The sequence below is a fragment of the Malaclemys terrapin genome, chromosome 10 (genome assembly GCF_027887155.1).
Source record: "Malaclemys terrapin pileata isolate rMalTer1 chromosome 10, rMalTer1.hap1, whole genome shotgun sequence".
Classification (NCBI taxonomy): domain Eukaryota; kingdom Metazoa; phylum Chordata; order Testudines; family Emydidae; genus Malaclemys; species Malaclemys terrapin.
In genome coordinates this window covers 19,398,902-19,420,412 of record NC_071514.1, presented here as the reverse complement: position 1 = coordinate 19,420,412, position 21,511 = coordinate 19,398,902, and the positions used below count along the sequence as shown (strand labels likewise).

The following is a 21,511-nucleotide window of genomic DNA, read 5'->3' as shown; positions in this document are numbered from 1 at the left end:
ATGGCATTCATGGTTTGGGTAGTACTAAAATGGTTACCTTCCCTTAATTTAAGTACATGTAACTAGGGCATGCTGTTATGTCGATAAGTCAAACTTACTGCACAAAGCAGGAGCTTCTTGCATTCCTCCATTCCCCCCTGCCCCCTACATACATGACAGGGGCTCTGTTGTGGCTTTTTCTCCACCCAACACAGTAGGTTTTGAAGCAGGAAGGAAGGAATCCATCTCTCTCCCTCTCACTGATCTGCCCCATAGGTGTCTTTAGGGGAACCATGTAAGAACAATTACACCTCTGCCTCCATATAACACTGTCTTTGGGAGCCAAAAAATCCTACCACATATTAGTGAAACTGCGTTATATCAAACTTGCTTTGATCTGCCAGAGTGCACAGCCCTGCCCCCCCAGAGCACTACTTTACCATGTTATATCAGAATTGGTGTTCTAGCAGGTCACTGTATATCGGGGTAAGGAAAGACAGTAGTGATGGATATTATGCTGGAAGGTGATTGTGCTGATAGATCGAAGTGGTCAATGGCAATTTCAGAGCAAGTGCTAAAGCCATGGCTGGGAAGAAGGTCAGATGTGTCCCCATCAATAGTGGACTTAATTTGAGGTGGCAGTTGATAGAAGCTACCCTGGATAGACAACTGCTAAATTGAGGGTGAGGTGTCAAACTCAGGCCCTGCCCCTCAAAAAAAGTGTTTTAAATGTATACAATACTAACATTCCTTAAGAATGTTTAGTCTAATTTAAAACAAGGGAAGAATGGGGAATGGATTGGAGAACAGATGTCTGATTTAAACTGTATTAAGGAGGGATCTGAAGACAACTAGGCAGTAGTATGAATAAACATCCAGAGCAAACAAGAATAGGGCAAGAAGGAGACAATAAAAAGGATAAAAATCTTGTACTTCATGTAGCCCGTAAAGTGGAGAATGGGGGAGAGAAGATTTGTCAGCTGTATTTCAGATTTAACTTTCCCTCCTCTGTTATGAGGCAAAAATACTTCAGGTAGTCCAAATGAGATGACTGCTGCATAAAGTATTAAGCAATGGTGATAGCAAGACAGTTGTAGATCAATGATCTTAAAACAGCCCCAACTGGCAGGTCTTGGTAAAAGACTACATAGGAGGGAAGGAGAGCTAAGACCAGAATAACAGCAATTGCAACACTAGAAGACAATAAGGATAGAGTTCTATTGATAATGCTTACACCAGAATGAGCCTCTCACAACAGTCCTTTGAGGAAAGGAACAAAGATTAGGTGACTTGCCCAGCGTCAATCTGTCATGGAGAAGAGACTTGAATTTGGATCTCCTAGTGCCCACATTAGCATCCTCACCAGTAGAGCATTCTTCATTTTCAGTTGTCAGCTTGGGCTAAGTGGAAGAAGTTTGAGATGATAGACAGCCAAGAGCTGCAGCTTCTAGATTTAGGAAATGTGATCAGAGGTGATAAAGTCATGAAATGGATGAAGTCAGAGGAAGAGAACAAGGGATGCTAACCTTCTCCTCCACTTGTTCACAACACAAAATGCTGTAGTAATAGTCAGCAAGGTAGGAGAAGCAAGCCTTGAAAGCAAAGAAATCAAAAAGCAGCAAGTTACAGATTAAGAATAAAGAAAAATACCCCCTGTACTTGAGCAGGAAGAGGCCATTTGTGTTTCTTGGTCAGTGTGGATCCCCCTAACATGGGAGAGTCAAGGGGAAAGTCTAGACACTATGTATCAGAACTTGAACCCAAATTCAGATCTCATTTACACTAGGATTTGGCAAATCCATTTAAACCTGACTTGGACTGGTGCAAAAGATGAAATTGAAGCTCTAAATATCAGGGGAGAGCAAAGGCAAAATAAGGGACACTACTTGTGGAAAATCCACTGTACTTGTGCAGAATATAGAAAATGAACTTGCATCTCCAAAACAGTGCATTTCTGTCCTATTAACCTTTTGCTTTTACCCTCAAGGGAAAAAGTGAGGGACTATACAGTTTTATAGAAATGTAGAGATGGAAGGGACATCAAGAAGTCAAGTCCAAGCCTCTGCAGTGTCAGGACCAAATAAACCTATGCCATCCATGACAGTTGTCCAAACTGTTTTTAAAACAAAACAAAAAAACCCTTCCAATTAGGGAATTCCACAACCTCCTGTGGAAACACATTCCAGAGCTTAACTAAACTTATCAATAGATATTAGGAAAATACTTTAACCTAGATCTTCCTTGCGGCAGATTAAACTCATTACTACTTGTCATACCTAAAAGGACATGGAAAACAATTGATCACAGTTCTCTTAATAGCTTTTAAGATATTTACATACTTTAAGTCCTCCCTCAGTCGTCTTTTCTCAAGTAACATGCCCAGGTTTGTTTGTTTTGTTCTCCTCCCTTGGACTTTCTCCAATTTGTCCACATTTTTTACAGGGTGGCAGCCAGAACCGGACACAGTTTGCATCTATGGATGTAAGAGCCAAGTCTCTTGACACATAAGTTGGGACTTTTTTAAAAATAGGACGACTTATTGAGAGTCAGAGCACAGAAAAAAGTACCTTTCTGTAGGCTATATACTACTCTAAGGAAGCCAGGAAATCTGAGGGAGCATACCATAATACTAAACAAGTGTAATATAGTTTAAGTGTTAATTAGTATTTACTTTAAAAGTCTGCACTGGGAGACTAAGTTGTAGTAGGTTTAGATGGTCATCAATTTCAATCCCTTCTGTGTGTTTTACCTGTTATTTACTTTAGGTGTTCCTGTGCCACTGAAAATGGTTTTTGCTTAAACCTAACACCTTCCATGGCTACCTATTTGGTCACTTCTGCTCATGCTAGAATTTGATAAAGATGTCAAACTAGTTACATTTTAGGATCCTGCTAGCCTTTGCTCCTATAATACAATACATTCCCATGTAAGCAAATGGGAGGGGAGGGTTGTATTATAAGGATCAAATAAGATGTATTACAAAAACTCACCTTATTTTCTGCTTTTCACAACAGTCTCATTCTTTAATCCAAGATAGCAGATGCTTTTAATTTGGGGGGGGGGGGGGGAGAGAAGAAATCACTCCATTTACCCTAACCCCACAAGTGAGTTCCATTTCATCACAAACCATTTTTAATCAGGGAGAATTTCTTCAAGTTTATATGCCTGTAATCACATTTAATGCTGCCCAATAGAATCTCAAGCGTACTGTCATTTCAGATTATTTTTATGCTTTTTCCTTCAGCACTGAATGGGAAGTGTTAATAGTGGAAAGGATACAGCTGTAACTTAGAGTATGGACTTATTGACAATGGCAGTGCCATTGTACTTCCAACTGGCAAGTGTGCTACCATATTCAAGAAGTCAAAGTCTAAATAAATGCATATAAATTTAAAATACAGGCCCATTCCAAGGACAACTACTTTTCTCTATATCTGGGATATGGAAGCTTGTCTCAAACTTTAAGCATGAACTAAACTACAGAGACTTCATGGAGGGGAAATGCTTTAATCAAGGCCACATTTAACTCCATGAGTTTCAGGTGAAAGCTGAACGAAGTCCAATTTTAAAAAGTGAAAAAGGAAATCTTAACAAGCAGAAGCTTAACTGCCAAAGTCTGGTACGCATAAAAAAGTAAGTTAGTGTTAACAGGCTTCTTTTTAGATCGTAGGAATCCATTGGCTGCTTGTCTATCTCTGTAAAACGAAGAAAATTTCAGTGTTTGACATTATACATAAGAGGCTCACTTACAATAGTGTACACAACAGCTTTGTTTTCCTGTCTGAAAACACTAGTAGTCCCCCTTCTACTGAGTACAACTACCAATCACTGAGTTTCTGAAAGAAGTATTTAAAAAGTTACTCTTGTTCATTTTAGAAACATTAAGCCAGTTTGCCATTGCAGTGAGGTACGCTTCACGTTTGTTTTTTACCTGCATAAGCAGCAGTTTCTCAATCTTGTTCTGGATCTGTTCATAAACTTCATTAAACAGCTCCTCCTTTGATTTTGTTCCATCCAATTGAACTTAAAAATATTTTTAAAAGTTACAATTGAGACATTTCTGAATGAAGACAAAAACATCCTGATAACATCCTAGAATTACAATCCTATCAAATCTCTAGCTTTTTGTTTTAAAAAACATAGGCCAGGAACTAGACCAATCCCAAAGAAGTTTAACTGCCTTACATACATCACAAGTAGCACTGGTTCAAATCTACTCACTGAATTAAGTTATTTAAATTGTACCCCCTCTCCCAGAGCAGACAGTAGAAACAAACTTCCCTATACACTAGTCTTGAGCTTCCACCATCCAATATACTTACCCACATCCACTTCGAAATCCTCCATTATTTTCTTATGTTTAACATACATGGGCCAGACATGGCCATCAAACAATCCAGGAGGATCTGGTACAGTGTAGTTCCTTGAACTAGAGATTATAAAGACAGTGGTACATAAGTATTTCTTGTTACAAGGTAAGAAGTCTAGATACAGTGCACTCAATCTCTTTACCCACCACCAAATCAAAACTAGTTATCTTGATGTAAATTCTCTGAATTTTTGTCGAAGTTGATATGTATCGGCTGCAAAAAAGATTGAAGACAAAACAGAATAATGAAGTGTGATATGACAGGTATGGCAGGTTGCAGAAATGACAGATTAAGATTCTCAGAACTCTACATCAACTGACCTTACTTACACGATATTTGTTCATATCAAGAATTGCTGTAGCTTTTGGACATCATGCATTAAATTATGGCATGAAACAGAAGAGAAACTTTCATGTTTTGAACTTCAAAAGTGGCTAGTCCCTAGCAAAGGTAGGCCAAAAATAGCTGTTTTCACCAGTGGAGCATAACCTGCTTTCAGGAAGGGGTAAGCTCCACTAGTGCAAAGAGTGCTTTACCTTCTTACAGGAGTTTTGCACCAATACTGCTATACCAGTGGCTGAAATTTGGACAAATCCCACATGTAAACAAGGCCCAAAAGCTTAGTTTCTTGTAAAGGAGTGAAGGGAAAAGATAGCGGAGTACTAACTGGCAATTTTACCATTGAAGAAAACTCTTCTCATTTAGGCAATTCTTAAATCCTGAAGACTCAATCATGAAGACAATGTCAAGAGATTGTCTGGAAAGCCATATCCCAAACAATTCAGACCTCACAGGTTCTTTTGCATCTCTCATCCTTTGAGCTTTGGGGCCCATTTCAGTTATATATTGGCTTTTGATACCAGCTAGTATATTTCTAGAACTTTGCAGGAACTTCTCCGATACCATGGAGTACGCAATTAAATGACTAACCCAGTAAATCTAAGACTCTCTCAAGCATCCTCTACTGCTGCCTGAACCAAATAAAGCTTTATAAATAAAATGTAGTAATTACCAGATTACCTTACTGATTATTTCATTTAAGAAAAAACATCAAAGCCTACCTCCTCCTTTTCTTGCATTCTTCATATGGAATGGAAAGGAAGTACCGATGGTTGAATATCTCAATCAATGGTCTGAAAAAGAAATTCTCTAGTTTTTGTATATTTTACAGCTACTCTATTTGATCTGCATAAGAACTAAAGGTGCAACATTAGTAAGAGCATTAGTGGAGATTTTTACACCTTCCTATGATTTCTGATTGGCAATTGACAGCAGGATACCCAGTTGCATAGGCTGTCTGATGACGGTATGACAATTCCAATAATTTTAGGTGCCGCTTTAAAAAGTTAAGCATATAAATTGTACGTAGAGCTGAGTGAATTTTTTCTAGACGTGGTTTATTAATAAAAACTGCAGTTTCAGTCAACCTGAAGCTATTTGCAACTTTAACAATAATATGCCAAAGAGTTTTGGCCAAAATCCTCCCTCCCAGGACTTAGATGCAATTCACAAAATGGTCAGAGCAAGACCGGGTGGTTCAGTGGCAAGGGCACTAGCCTAGGACTTGAGAGACCCAAGTGGCAAGTCATTTAGCTTCTCTGTGCCTCAGTTCCATCTATAAAATAGAACTAATACTTCCCTAGCTCACAGGCATCGTGACGAGAATTAGAAGCTGATGAAGAACACTGTGTAAGAGGTAGGTATATTCTATACCTTTAGCTTAGTGGTTACGATTAATGTATTCATAATGACAATAAATTAGTCATTGAGGTAGGGAAAGTGAGAATTACCCTATAGTTTGGTGGCTGTGGCACTCACTAAGGATGTGGGACACCAACATTCAAGACCCTGCTCCAATGACCATTTACAGGAAGTGGAACAGTTTCAACAGGAGAGACTGAGAAACCTGCCACCAGCATATCCTATAGCCTGAGGGTCAGGAACTCTCCTGCAATGTGGGAGACCAATGTTCAAATCCCTTCTCCACATCAGGCAGAGGGGAGAATTGAACCTTGCCTCCCACATCCCAGGGGGTTCCCTAATCACTTGACCAAAGTTTACAAGGGGATCCACCTCCTCCTGACCCATTTCATGAATCTAGCCCTTTAAAAATGCCCGAAATAATATGTTCTGGGACAAATAGGATGTTCTGTTTGACCCAATATAGATTTTTTAAAATTTGCCAACTATTTTGCAATTTTTAGATTTGTTTCAAACCAATTTTGTATTTTTCAGAATTACCAGCAAACAGAAAAATCAGTTATTTGCCCAACTCTAGTTTTAAGAATCAGTTTGACTTCCTGCAACTTTACCTAATAGAAAACAAAATACATATCAAGCCAGAATTACTAGTTATCAGACATATTGTAAGTCTTTAGTTACCTGTAAGTGTAAAGAAGAAAGCCTTCTACAATAAGAATATGGATTGTTTCATCTCTCTCTCCTGAATGCTGTAATATTTTGGCATCCAAGGTGTTATTGATGCCATGTGAGCGTTCAAACTTAATTGGGTTTTTCATCCAAGCATTGATGGTACTCATCATAGCTTCCATATCCAAGGCACTAATAACTAAGACAAAAGCCCAGAAAAGTAATTAAGTGCTATGACTATCAGAAGAGTCACCAGAAGGAAAGCAACATGAACAGGAAAGAGAACAGATATCCTGTTAAGAGTTACAATTTCTACATGGATGGTTCAATAAGCAGGGCCTTACCATCATACTGTTTAAATCCATCTTCAACTTCTATGTCATCCTGGGGCTGAAACAGTGATAAAGAGAACAGCTTTAGTCTGACCGGCTACTGCAAAGCTTAACATTCATTTTAAAGCAAGATTAAAGACCTAAACTTCACTGGAAAACATCCCTTTGCATGAGAGTGTTAGGGGGCTTATTCCTTCACCCTCTCACTTCCCTGGTCCTTCTTGCATGAACAGAGAGCAACAATACCCAAAGTCCAAAGGTGCAAACAATTTGATGTTTACTGGGGTGAACTTCCAGCGAGCATGATTCGAGTTTCCTTCCTCAGTGTCCCCCTTCCCAGCTCTGACACCACAGAGCCTTGCCTACCCTGTTTCCCCGAAAATAAGACAGTGTCTTATATTAATTTTTGCTCCCAAAGATGCGCTAGGTCTTATTTTCAGGGGATGTCTTATTTTTCAGAAATGAAAAATGCCTTATTATCGGTGGATGCCTTATCGGGGAGGTCTTATTATCGGGGGGATGCCTTATATTACAACGAGAGGCAAAACTGTAAGTAGGCCTTATTTTCGGAGGATGTCTTATTTTCGGGGAAACAGGGTATGTCCCTGTTCCCATTCCCCCCCCTTTAGCAAAACATGATTCCAATTCCCCCATCCCCCCCTTACTTTCTGATTGACAGTAGACTATATAGTAAAACTTGAGTTCTGCTTAGCTATACCTTAACCAATCATTTTACTGAAATTTAACTAACCAATCCTAACATACTGTAACATGGTTCTTTAACCAATTATATCCCACCACCTTAATTGGTTTACACCCAACAAAATTAATTATACAGCAGACAGAAACAATCACAGAACCAGACAGAGATCATACAGACAAACAATAGGGAAGTGGAGACTACAGAGATAGAACAATACAGAAATGAGGATTTCACATCCCAGTTATTGATAAGTGAGTTCTTGCCAGACAGGATGCTATCAAACTAAGTTTCCTTTTACATCTTCTAGGCTTTTCCCTTTCCCTGGAGGTGATAGGAATACAATCCTGTCCTGTTATTCTTAACAGCCCAATAGCATCTTATTTCAATGTGACTAGTTTGGAATGTGAGCCTGTGACCATACACTTCCCAGATTATGGCTGCCTTTGCTGCTTAGCCTAAGAACAAGGCCTCAGACTGTCACAGTAAGGCCTGGTCCCCACTAAGTCCCCAAATCGGACTAAGGTACGCAAATTCAGCTATGTTAATAACGTAGCTGAATTCGAAGTACCTTAGTCCGAACTTACCGCGGTCCAGACGCGGCAGGAAGTCTCCCCCCGTCGATGCCGCGTACTCCTCTCGGCGAGCTGGAGTACCGGCGCCGACTGTGAGCACTTCCGGGATCGATTTATCGCGTCTTAACCAGACGCGATAAATCGATCCCAGAACATCGATGGCGTGCCGCCGGTCCAGCCGGTAAGTGAAGACTAGGCCTAAGAGAAGGCCCTTACACCAGCAGACAGTGATTTTGAGGCTTTTATACTTCTATAACTAGCTAACTGATCAGAATACACCTAAATTCTTAAAGTATAGGCCTTTACAGACAGGCCTGAATATCTATATCCTAACAGTGAGTGCCTTAACCCACCACAGGGTTTGTTTGTGGCAAGATAAGAAGCAGTAAGAAGACTGTGATAAAGCGGTTGGCTCCTTTATCTTCCCACTAACGCGGAGTGCTCCAGGAAAGTGGAAAGTCATCAGGACACTGCCCAGGAGCTTATCCACCAGCCACACAGCTGGCCCCAGCCCAGTCACCCCCTGCCAGCAGCACAGGGTGCGCCAGTGACAAGCAACTTTGGCCATGAGCGGGAAGTGGAGCGGGGCACCCAGGAGTCCTGGGTCACCTCACGTACAGGTTCCCGCACAGGCCACTCACCTTGAAGAAGTCATCCTGATGCACCACGCTGCAGTTGGGCAGGGCCTGCATGAGCTTGTGGGTCAGCGTGGTCTTGCCTCCATTGGTGACCCTAGGGCAGGACAGGGACCGTTAGACGGCGCTGGACTCCGCAGGCCACGGGCACCACCAATCCCGGCCACCCATCCAGCGATTTCCCCACACACACCCGAACTCCCCCATCCCCCGGCTCTCACCCGCCGATGCCGACGATGATGCTCATGGTGCGGCAGCAAGCCGCCCGCGCTTCCCTTACAGCCTGTTCCTATGGGGGCAGAGGGAGAGGACAGGGGGTCCGGGAGCTGCCGCTCGTCCGAGCCGGGACCCGGTGGAGGAGAGGGAGGAGGGAGGAAAAGAAGCAGAAGAAGGTGAGGGGGGGGGAAACAATCGTCAACTACAGAGCAGCGCCATGGTCCCGGGAGGAGGGAGCAGCTGGGCTCGTCGGTACCGCACCGAAGCGCTCCGCAAAAGGGGCAAACAACCGCCGCGCCAAGATTCCCTCACGCTGCCACACGCCCATTGGGCAGCGGGCCCACTACAACACACCGCGCCTACTCAGCCTGTACCCAATCAGAGCACAGCACCGTCCACGCTACACCACCCATTGGCTGGCGGGGCGCCAGCTTCCCCTAATGGTAACGCAGCACAGATCCCGCAAAGCCCACTGGCCTGGCCATCTCGCCCTTCGTCCAATCAGAGAGCGGAATCGCTTCGTTCACGCCTCCGTGAGTTAGAAGGGCACGCCTTGGCCCCCTCCCCTTCAGGCCACGCCCCCAAAAGGGCAGGGATCCCTATCGGGTGGTGAAGTAACTTGCTTAAACCGTGTCCCGAGCTGGGATGGAGGGTCGGGGGCTGGGGGCAGCTGTGCGTCTGTGGAGAGGAGGATAACTGATTTGGGGACCCCACAAGGCCAGCTTCATGGGGACTCTTCTGCCTTCCTTCTGGGTGTGTGTGCGGGGATCTTTGAGGGCTTGCAGAACAAGGACCCACTAATTCCAGTCGCAGGAGGAACCTGGCTCCCTAGGCAGTGCCTGGGGGAGCTGTGAATAGGGTGACCAGATTTCTCGATTTCATAGGGATAATCCCAGTTTTCAGGGTTTTCTCTTATATAGGCACCTATTGCCTCCCTCCTGATTTTTCACACTTCTATCTGGTCACCCTAGAGGGGAACCCCCAATCCCACCTGCATGGCAGAGCTAGGCAGAACTCACCCCACTATGTCTGCTGCTTGCCTCAAAGAATTACTATTAGTACTATTATTTTATTCCAGTAGCAACCAGTGTCCCTAGTCAGTGTTGGGTCTCGAGGGTGCTTAGTAGGGTACAAATAAATCAGAGAAGACCTTGCCTCTGATCTAAAGGGTTTACAATTTAAGGGACAGGTGGCAGGGTGAGGGAGAGATCCACCCAGCTTCCTAATACTAATGTTAGCTCTGACTATGGCCTGGGTCCATTCCTTTGTGTATCAGGTATAAAATGAGGATAATATCCACCACCTTGTTGGCACTGAGGTATTGTGAAGATTAATCAGTTAATGTTCCTGCAAAACAAAAATTAAATCTTACTACCATCATTATCACTTGTTGCTAGAAACACAGAGAGCATAATTCCAAAATACGTTGTAGGGCTGAGCAGAAGCATAACTGAATTCCATAAGTCACCATGCCGTAAACATACTCCTCTTCCAATATTAAGGTACTGAGTTAATCAGTCTGTACAGCAGTCTGAACTTTCTGCAAGAGTCTTAAAAATTTATACTCAGACATGACTTTAAGAGAGCCACAAATGTATACTTTTAATAGCAGTGCACACATCTATCAGAGAATTCCATTGCAAAGATGCCAAGAACCATTCCTACACTACTATCCCAGCAAAACTGAAGTGATTGTTACTACTAAACAAATCAAGTTACCAATTCAGTTCAACAGGAGGAGAAAATGGAACCCCTAATTCCCATCACAGATGCAAAACTGTATCATCAGATCAACAGTAACTCTTAAGTTACAATGCAAATAGAGCATACGTAAGCAAGAACAGAAGGAAGCCAGAAACTGCCCAAAACCCAAAGTTAGAAGGAAAAAAATGAACACTTGCACAAAATTAGAAAAATCCAATGGAAAGTATCAAAGCAAGAAATATTTATCTAGAAGTGTTGTAAGTGAGGCTGGAACAACGGAAATAAGGAGCACAGTAAAACTATTTTTATTATTGGGCTTGAGGAAAACATGGTGCAGTTGCAGTTCTCAGTCAGACCATAAATTTAACAGACAGAGTTTTTGTTTGTCTGTTTTGATGCCAGAATGACACCTACTGTTTTCAAAATGTGCAACATGCTGACAAAGGTAAAAACAGCATAACACTTTCTACACCCTGGGATAACATTTGTGCTGATTTATGCCCGGTGAAACCAGTGAGGTTGTTAAATGAGCACTGAAGTACACTAGAAATATGACCAGGAAGCAGACATGGTTTAGAGTGCTTAGCTCCTATAGAATCATAGAGTTAGAAGGGACTACAAGGGTAATCTAGTCTAACCCCTTGCCAAAATGGGGATTACAGTCCTGAATCTTAAATAAATAAATAAACCATTGAATAGGAGAGGATATAGAATGTGGACATTGGTGAGGTTCTGTGGCAGTTGGAGTTTGTCACTTGGATTCCAATAGTCAGTTCTTGGACTCTTGGGTTCTGGAAGCTGTGCAGGGAGGGGAGAGAGACTGTAGAAGGCAGGGGTTAACTTTAAGTTACACCCTCTTTTTAGTAGCTTTTTTGCTACTCCTGCAGCCCTCTCAATGTACTCATTTTGTACATTGTGGATGGGATTTTAAACAGCACTTGTGTGATTTAAGAGCACAAGTCGCATGGACTTTCAATTGGAAAGTCTTTGGGACTTTTACTTTTTGGATTTTCACTTTTGAAGTCTACACGGCTATGAAATAGCCCCACAGCCCAAGCCCCACAAGCCTGAGTTGGCTGGTATGGGCCAGCTGTGGGTTTTTCTTTGCTGTGTAGGCATACCCTTAATAGCCACACCACCATCTTTCCTTTCTTCACACTCCTATTTACATCTCTTGACTATGGTGGGGCACTGATACCATTCTGGTAGACCAAGTTACAGGTGCCTGAGCATAACTGAAGGCAGGATTTGATCCTCAGATTACTTGATTACATTATGCTTTTTATCATTAAGCTATAGCAAGGAAGGCTGGTTTTGTGGCCAACGCATAGGGCTAGATATCAGTCTATGTGAATTATTCTTGTGCTTCAGTTTGCCCATTTATACAGTGGGGTTAATGATACTTCCTTTTCTCACAGTGAGTTCTGAGGCTTCATTTACCAGTGATTGTTTAATTCTCAGATACTATGGTGATCAGTACCACATAAATGCCTACAAATAACATAATAAGTAAGGGTAGCTCCTTAACTTAACCTAAAAAGGGTTCTAGTCCCATTTTAAATTGTGTAGAACAGGGATTGGCAACCTCTGGCACTGGTGAGGCCACATCTGGAGTATTGCATCCAGTTTTGGGCCCCCCACTACAGAAAGGATGTGGACAAACTGGAGAGAGTCTAGTGGAGGGCAACAAAAATGACTAGGGGGCTGGGACACATGACTTATGAGGAGAGGCTGAGGGAACTGGACTTATTTAGTCTGCAGAAGAGAAGAGTGAGGGGGGATTTGATAGCAGCCTTCAACTATCTGAAGGGGGGTTCCAAAGAGGATGGAGCTAGGCTGTTCTCAGTGGTGGCAGATGACAGAACAAGGAGCAATGGTCTCAAGTTGCAGGGGGGAGGTCTAGGTTGGATATTAGGAAACACTATTTCACTAGGAGGGTCGGGAAGCACTGGAAAGGGGTTACCTAGGGAGGTGGTGGAATCTCCATCCTTAGAGGTTTTTAAGGCCCGGCTTGACAAAGCCATATAAATCCCTATAAATATCAGTTCTGAGGCCCCTTTTTGGCCTGCTCCTATTTTAGGCCCCAATTCTGCAGATGACTGCAATGGGACTCAGCAGAGATGCAGGGATCTGCAGTCACAGAGCTCAGTACAGCACTTGGGCCATAGACTTCTTCATTGCCTTATAAAAGGCCAGCATCCAGACACCTGCACGGTCCACAGTCCCTCCGCTCTGCATTGGGGTATAATGGTAAGGACCTTAGGGTGGATGCTCATGAGCTAGGCTGCTAACATCTAGTGAAATCAATGGCATTTAGGGGCCTAACTGTTTTTGAGCATTTGATCCTTTGTGAGTATATGAAATGAGATGGGAAATGATAATTAAGACAGATAAATAGTATTCAAAGCACCAAAGATAAAGTTAAGGCTTTGCATTCTATAATAACATACCATATAGAACACTGAAAACTAATAGGCAAATAAGATAGATACTGTGAAAAATGAATGACAGAACATTCAAAAAGAAAAAAAATCAGAAGTGTAAGAGGAAAGGGATAAAGTGGGAGGAGTAACACAGGCAAAGGTGAGGAAGACAAATGTGATAATTGGGTAATTGTGGCACTATATAAAGAATGCTTGTGACTGATTATTATTACTCTGTTTCCTGATGAAGGCTGTTGGGTTGGTTTGGAATGAATGAAGTTGCTTGTGAGCTTCTGTTTACTCTACTTTTTTTGTAAATTAAAAAGTAGCTGTGATATTTTTGTTATCAAGGTGACCAAGATACAGGTGCTACTGTGTGGATTATGTTATTCTATGGCTCTCTGTAAAGTTGTTTGGAAGAGGGATGGGTTTATAACCAAATAAGCAAGCATAATGTGGGAGTAAATAAAAGGCAGACTATGCTGTGGCTTTAAGGGCTATTTTTAGTTAACTTCTTGTCTATGACCCTAGTTTAGTATTGTTTTTCGTTCATGTTCTTATATACTCTAGTGAGTATATAAAACTAATGGTGACTTGCTGACTTTTTTTTTCCCCCTGTCATAAAAAGCTTTTCATTGCAGTTATAAAGGGTGTAATCTATTCTTCCCATCTAGGACTAGAATCAGAAGTTTCTCTGAGACTTGAAGTTTCTGTAACTATCTTATTGTGAAAGGTAAGAAAGGGATCTCTTTCTTGTATCATACCTATATTATCTTCTGAAGAGGTTTGGGTTTCCAAGTATCTAATCTGTTCTGTTCCTTTCTATGAAAACTATTCTAACACTCTTTTAGAGGCACTATGTTTAGAACTATTTCTTCTTACAATCTCTGTTTTTGTTCTAAGCCTACTGAAGCCTTTATTGCTCAGTAACTGCTATTTAACAGTATTCTGGCACTTCTTGCATATATCAGTAAAAATAAACATACTTGTTAAAAATTCTGTTAAACATGTAATCCCCAGATGTTCATCTGACTTGGCTGCCTTCTGGGTATCTACTAAAGTAATTCCTTTAAAACTCCATTTTAGGAACTGGTTTTTGTGTAGAAGTGGCCTCCTGGTTTCAGTGTTCCCTTTAATGTGGCAAGATCAACAAGCTACCAAGATTTCATAACCACCTTGTGTAGGGAAGCTACTGAAAGACACAATGACTGAGTTCTTGGTTTGCTTTAACTGGTGCAGTGGTGAGCAGCCCCAGCCAGTAAGTACATGCATGTATTGAATTTTTAAGATGCTTTTGAATTTACAATGAGAGCTTTAATCTCTGTGTGGCCTTTCTTGTGATCAGCTACACCAAGGAAAGCAAAATATAAAAACTGATAGGGGAACTTTTATCTGTAGTAAAAGGCATGAGCTCTATCAGAAGATCTGATTTAACACTAATTAGAGTTGCTATTTTCTAGCTGCATAGGAAATTGTCTAACTCATCTTAGTGTTGCACCTGTAAACTTTCCCTACATTGAGGAACACAGTTGCTGAATACTTATTCTGCAATTAGGATGTAGTTTCATGAGGACTTAGCATAGACTGCCCCAGATGGGAGGCTACAGATTCTGTTAATGAAACATGACATGGGTATATTTCAAAACAATCCTGAATGTGATGTCTTGTAAAGATGTGATGGAAGTCAAAATAATTAAACCCTGTGAACTGGGGAGAATTCTTGTAATAACTGTTCTTCAAGGACTGTCTGGTAAGAAGAGTTGAGGAGAACTCTAGAACCCTTAATGTAGCCTCCAGATGCCTATCTATGGGCTATTAATGGAGAATAAGAGGGGGAAAACAAGGATGCATAGCCACCCTTAAAATGTATACAGTCAGTGGAGTTTTCTGGGGGAGTGGATTATTTACTCAATATGATAGCTGCCATTTTTGCTGTAACTGAGGATTCAATAACACTTCAATTATTAATCTCTCTATCTGTAACTTGTTGTTTTTAAAAACTTGAAGCAGAATCTAGATACGGGACCTACCCATACAGTTGTGCACAACTCTTCTAATGTGTTTTATTTAAAGTTCAGTTCCAGACTGGGATTGGGGAAGAGAGCTACAGAAGTCTTCCATGTCTGATAACTAATCATTGAGACAAATGTGTTTAGCTTACACTCCTATTTTCTTTTAATTGTAATAACAAATGGTTAAAAATTGCCAACTCTGCAAATTCAGCCTGGGCTCACAACATGGAAACACTCTGCAGGCCAAATTTTGCCCACAGTGACACATGGGCAATTAACTGCCTTCAATGGCTTTGCATAAGTTTCAACAAGTCAAAATCTATTGATGCAGAAAAAGGACAAGAATTGGCTCACTCTTAACTCTGCTGACTCTTCAGGGCTAGAGAGAAAAAAGCAGTAAACTTGTCACCAAATCCCTGATGCTGAAACTGGATCTGTGGGTGGCCTCTTGTGCCTCTGCAGAGGCACCATGACTTCACTGGGGGTCCCCATGCAGATAGTTCCAGATCTGGGGGGTCCTTGGTTAGCAGACTGGACTAGGAATAAGATCTAGTTCTTGATAAGTTAAAAGATGCAATTTAGGGTCTCCCGAATAGAACAGCACTTCAAATATTGGAGTGTACCAATAATTCATAATGTATCTGCACTGCATTTTACTCTAAAACCAAACTGCCTTTGAGGTGTGGCTACAGCCTCTGGAATGTAATATTTGTTGTAATATTTGAAAAGGTCAACATCTTTCTTGGTTCTCACTGAAGAACATTTAAACAACTGTCTCTAGGGCTGAACTTTTCAGTAGTAGAAGTACGCAAGCGACCCTTAGCCTCTACCTGCAGACTTCAAAGAAGGGAGGCTGCGATATATTTAGTGCTTCTGAAAGTACCCTTTCTTTGACCATTACCCTCAGGACTCTGCAAATGCTCCTTAGTCTTGACTTGGTCCTAGACTACTATTGACTAGAGACAAGCAAACTGGCTTTGTGATGCATATAAACGGAAAGTAAATTGTGGTAGCAAATCACATATCCTGACGTGAAGGGTTAATATACTACTTTGTGGCTTAAACCAATATGGCTACATAGAAAACATCCCAATAACCACATCAACATGCATTGGTTATAAATCATTACAGACCAACCTGCATCTGTCACACCAACTCATACACTGGCTAATGTACTTGTGTGGCACAAGGAAACTCTCTGGTCTTATAACTAACTTGATACTGGAGAATTCCCATAGGACATCATTCTGGCAGGCCTTGGGTATCTTGTATACCAGGAAGGTAAGTCTTGCTACTGTAATATATACCTGGGAATATATAACACTACAGGAGATACTGTGGTAGAAGCAAAATGAATACTTGCCCTCCTTTATTTATTTTTGACTGTCCTGCTCTTCCCCTACATGCTGCCATGTGGACACTTGACTCTCTCTTCCTCAAAAGTGCTTTTTAAAACTAACATAAAGGCTTACTGGGTATCTCTGCTCCCAGTTCAGTTGCATTTGATTAGGTAGGGAGTGGTCTGTCCAAAGCAGCAGCAGTAATAGTTGGGAATGCCTATTTATGTACTCTGCTTCCCTGATAGAAATAACTTCTCTCATCTTGCTCTACACTCCGCATGCAGATCCCATAGCCTTCTGGCAAAGGAACTGAAGAGGATTCTCTTTTGGAACTCCTCAGTACCCCCCAGGAAGGATTTTCTAATCCCCGAGGTAGTGCATATTTTTCAAACAAAAACAAACTTCTAAAAAATACTTGTATAGGGTCCTCTGATCTCAGTAACCCCATTTTCTTGGGACAGAGAAAAATCTCTGGAAAGATGCTGCATGCAAATAGTGTGCTGCTGGTCACACTGCAACAGTCACTCAGTTGATTATTGTTCCACCAGCAATTAAGGTTTCCTACCCTAGGAGTCTCTAGGAATTAAAGATTAATCTTTAATTAAAGATCGTCACATGAGGCAATCTCTAGGAATTTGTCTAACAAAAGTTGGCAACCCTACCAGCAATATTAAGCTTTCTTAAGTCATCCCAATGCAAGACAGGAGAGAAACTGGGTTTAACTAAATCTGACTCCTGGAACCTTGACTTCATTGTTCAAGGACTGGCTGAGAAGCTAGCTTAAAAAAATGCATAAATGTCCCTTATTGCATTTAGCATTGTGGTGCATAGATTTCTAACCCAAGAGGCCTAGACTCGCAAAAATGCACCTGCAAATGGTCAGTTAGACATAGTCAAAGGTGCAAAACAACTCCTATTTAGACTCTCTTAAATTAAAGTAAACGTGCAATCTTCAGACCCCCATCCTGGAAACTAATCCAAAGATGGAACCTCTCTTGACTACAATGAGGCTCTTTGAGGGTGCAAAGTTCCATAGAAAGAGGCCCCAGTCTTGCAACTGGCTCATCTGACTATAGTAAGAGTTTAAAGTTATGTAACTTCTCTATAGCAGTCCTGCTGATGGAGTAAATGTCACATTGAGTCCTCTAGTGCTCTTAACTTGTGTTATCAGATGAAAAGCAAGTGGAAATGGCAGAGGCAGTGTCTAGTCTAAACCACATGTGTAAGTGCCTTTTTTTATAGGTACCTTAGTTATGTTGCATGAAAGACTAAGTCTGTTCCTTTAGTGCTAGAAAACAGCTTTTTAGTGCTTGCTTCAAATCTTCTGCTGACAAACCGATTCATATGTCAACAAAAAAACCTGAGTACATTCTGCTCTTTTTAAAAAGACAACACTGAAATGTGTTAATATGTTGGTTCTGTTTCCACTAGGAGTCACTAGAAGGTTCTTATCAACTGGGCGATAATTCCCAGACACAACCTTGACTGTCTTATGTAAAGGATTTTCTGCTTAAGCACTTATAATTTTTTTCCCTCTTCTCTTAAAGAAGAGACGTCGGAGACTAGACCGAAATATGATTGGAAAACCAATGAACTTTGTCCATACTGCCCATGTTGGAACAAGAGATATGAATAGTGGTTTTACATCTGTAAGTATGTAATCCTCAAGATGAGCAGAAATGTGTGAGACATGCCTAACTGCTAAAACTAAATGTTTAAAGTTGTGAGCATCACTTGCCAGTGTATAGAGAATGAATGCAGCAGAATAGTGTCAGGACAGACCATAGTCTTCTACATCCTACACACCCAGAATAGATTTATTTTAGGTCATTTAACTTGACACTAGCTCATAGCACTTTCTCATCTGACACACTGCAGTCCTGGCATATACAGTCAGTGGTGGTGGGGGGAATGGAGTATGTCAGTACTCATGAGGCCTCATTCTTCTGTCACTCCATTGAAGTACCAGGACTTGCACACTCATTTAGAAAGAGCAGCATGTTGCTAATCTCAGTTTTGTCACTGATACCCTGAGTATTGACATCCCTCCATATGTGGATAAGTATGTCTTGCCCATTAGGATTAATGTTTGAAGTACTTTCTCTTCCTTTCCAATTTAAGGCTTAATGCTTTGACAAATAAAGGGCATCTACTAACCTACTGTATTCTTCTCTAGGCTGGGTCAATTCAGGACCATATGAAGTCAAAAGGTGGCTACACAAATGGCCCTCCTGCAAGTGCACAGCTATAGAAAACTCGAAAGGAGACTGATGCACCAATTTTTGGTATGTTCTGCTCTCTGAGGGCTTCCTAAAGACCAATAAAAGTTATGAGCTAGCAACTGGTAGGGAAAACTCCAACCATATTATGAAGCTTAATTCAAGTTTCCGCATTCTTTGTAGAATGGCTTGTATACAAATGTATGGCGGCTATTATAATTGTCAACCTGGTATGGTGATGGTGCAGTACCAATTAGAACACCATCCTAGGTCCCCTTCCAAATGGGAAGACCCCAGCCCTATCCCAAAGAACTTAGTGTTAGATTGTATGGCCTTTTTTTGGTAGGCATTGTTACTAGTCTAAAACCACTTGCATAAAAACAGTCTTGACTTTCTTCTTTTCACAGAAATTCTGGAAACTGATGTTACTGGAAGACCTCACTTGTTTACACTAATAGTAAAAGATATTCTACTGGGGAATGGAGTATTTCATAGTAATGAACATTTCTCTGAATCCAGTGGTTGGATGCCCACATGCTAATTAATTCTTTGCTGGAACTGTACACTAGTATTGCTTTTAACTTTATAAATTAGATCTTACTTTTTTTGTCTTAAAGCCCAGTGAAGTCTCCACAACCCTAAGGCTTTTGTGATGGATACTCTCACAAAATAACTAGGTTCTCCACCCTAAAGTAGGTCCAGGTGACTGGAAAAACTATTTTTCCAGTCACAGGTCAGTTTTTTCCATCACTGAGCTGTAAGTGCCTTGCATGTTCTCTCCCACTACTATAATAACTGCAACAGATCTTCACTGTGCCAAAGTCTCTGAAAGAGGCTGGATGGGTCTCAACAGAATGCTCAGGACTTTCTTTAGACTTAATGTAAATTGCTGCTGCATAAACTTAAGTACCAATTAAATTTTAAACTCTCATCTAGAGATGACATTCTAGGTATCAAGCAGTCATGTAGCACTGGTGGAGGTTGGGTGGGGTTTTTTTGGTAGCTGATTTTTATTATTTATTATTATTTTGCCCCCCCCATGGTAGTGATGCCAGATCTATCTAACAAGTGACAGCCTGTCTTCCAGACACTTAAAAAAATAAAACCAGTCTCTGATTACTTTGTTTTTTAAATGCATTGGAAGTTCTTAAATTTTTTTTTAAACTGAAGTAGATGATGTAATGGCCTAAATTAAAGAGAAAATAGGTAGACTAGTCTTAATCACTTCTCGAAACCTACCACATTTGACACTTAAATGCTAAATTGTATTCTGGGTATATTTGATATATGTACAGTGCTGGCATTTTGAGATGTTGCTTTTGTTAAATAGTCATGAAGGCCAGAAGCAACAAGTTTAAGTATCCCTTGAAGTGACTAGGTCCATAATCACTGTCACAAGTGCATCCATACCCTTTTTTATCTTGGGTAATAGACAATTGTCCTCTCAAACTGTGCAGTTGGTATGGATGCAGCAATTTAAAGTGGTCATAAGTGAAATCAAGGAAGCAAGTTAAGTTCATGAACTTGAATTATTGCCAACTTTAGAGCATTGACAAGACACCTGGTAAGTCAGTGGAACTTTCATTTATTTCAACAGGAGTAGGATCAGGCCTTTAGGTTTGTCTTTAAAATATCTTTCAACACCGTGTGATCTGACCACTGTCATGCGACTCTCCTATAAATTAGAGGTCTTCTGTGACTGAAATGTGTCAGCGTATACATATTGCTATAAGAGCTGATGTGAAGGCCTAAGATGAGGGGCTGTTCTATGTCTCTGTACACTCAGAGTAGAGAAACAGTCTTCTTTCAAATGAATTGAACACTATTTTTACTGTAATTTTCTAAAGTGACTGTGCAGTAACTACACAAAGCAAAGATTAATTACTCTTTTTGGCATGTGTATATCTGATTAGAATACATGCCCTGTTTTTAAATAGCAAACTATAGACTAGCATGAGTATCTAATTTGTAATTCTAACACAAGATCAGTCATTCTAAGTTTTTCCAACTTGGTTTTTGGATCATAAATACTGTAATTGTTCAATAAATACCACCTTGCAAACTCAATTACTTCTGCTTGTATTTTATACACACTTGAAAAAGAACCATATGCTCCCTTAATAGCTTGGCGTGAGCAGGTTCTAATGTAACTTTTTATTAGCCTGAATTAACATTTTGTCCACCACACCTTAGACAAAGGAGGCATAACCAGTTTCAGAATTCTAATAGCTGTGATAAAGAACATATCTTATTGTTAGTGGTGTAAAAACCAGGAACTCAGGCTGACAGCACTTAATCTCTACTGATCTTATGGGCTGAGCAAGGGTCCTCTCCCCACCACTATGCTACTAAAAACTCCAAGGGATTTGAAAATATTTACTACAGCTCTGCTCCAGCTGAATTTAAGCCCTAGTCTTGAGGGAATCCACACTTTCTAGACAAGCTAGCAGGGTAATATTCATTCCCTCTAGTCAATGTAGTGTTAAGTGTCCTATGAGTAGCAGAGATACAGTGCCCTGTTGATAACAGTGGGAGATGGCTAGCTCTGCTGGCAGATTCATGGTGTCTAAATGGCCAACTTCAACTAGTCAAAGCTGTACAATTTTCTTACCACAGAAGCAAAGTTAACAGCCTTC

The 21,511-nt window shown here is 41.0% G+C and overlaps 2 protein-coding genes across 3 annotated transcripts; one reads left to right on the top strand and one right to left on the bottom strand.

Moving 5' to 3' along the window:
* Positions 1-3,470: 3,470 nt before the first annotated feature.
* Positions 3,471-9,471, bottom strand: LOC128844956 (nicotinamide riboside kinase 2-like). 2 transcript variants are annotated; one of them, XM_054043140.1, is made up of 8 exons: positions 9,183-9,466; positions 8,968-9,058; positions 7,064-7,109; positions 6,732-6,918; positions 5,411-5,482; positions 4,302-4,408; positions 3,911-4,002; positions 3,471-3,674 (listed from the first exon to the last, which is right to left on the bottom strand). In XM_054043140.1, the coding sequence occupies exons 1-8, from the start codon at positions 9,206-9,208 to the stop codon at positions 3,669-3,671; spliced, it is 627 nt and encodes a 208-aa protein (XP_053899115.1). In that variant the 5' UTR covers positions 9,209-9,466; the 3' UTR covers positions 3,471-3,668. The 2 variants fall into 2 exon arrangements, with proteins under 2 accessions (XP_053899115.1, XP_053899116.1); XM_054043141.1 differs by lacking the exon at positions 3,471-3,674 and having other exon boundaries at positions 3,952-4,039; positions 9,183-9,471.
* On the top strand, positions 7,433-20,942 carry LOC128844957 (CDC42 small effector protein 2-B-like). Its single transcript, XM_054043142.1, has 6 exons — positions 7,433-7,600; positions 13,979-14,037; positions 14,391-14,562; positions 18,204-18,305; positions 18,833-18,941; positions 19,283-20,942. The coding sequence occupies exons 3-5, from the start codon at positions 14,509-14,511 to the stop codon at positions 18,905-18,907; spliced, it is 231 nt and encodes a 76-aa protein (XP_053899117.1). The 5' UTR covers positions 7,433-7,600; positions 13,979-14,037; positions 14,391-14,508; the 3' UTR covers positions 18,908-18,941; positions 19,283-20,942.
* Positions 20,943-21,511: the final 569 nt, after the last annotated feature.

Coding starts and splice junctions, on each gene's coding strand:
- LOC128844957 (XM_054043142.1), top strand. CDS start 14,509: ATGACTGAGTTCTTGGTTTGCTTTAACTGGTGCAGTGGTGAGCAGCCC. Junction 14,563..18,203: donor GTGGTGAGCAGCCCCAGCCA/GTAAGTACATGC, acceptor CTTCTCTTAAAG/AAGAGACGTCGGAGACTAGA. Junction 18,306..18,832: donor TGAATAGTGGTTTTACATCT/GTAAGTATGTAA, acceptor ATTCTTCTCTAG/GCTGGGTCAATTCAGGACCA.
- LOC128844956 (XM_054043140.1), bottom strand. CDS start 9,208: ATGAGCATCATCGTCGGCATCGGCGG. Junction 5,483..6,731: donor TTTCTTCTTTACACTTACAG/GTAACTAAAGAC, acceptor TTTCTTTTTCAG/ACCATTGATTGAGATATTCA. Junction 4,003..4,301: donor GGATTTCGAAGTGGATGTGG/GTAAGTATATTG, acceptor AATATTTTTAAG/TTCAATTGGATGGAACAAAA.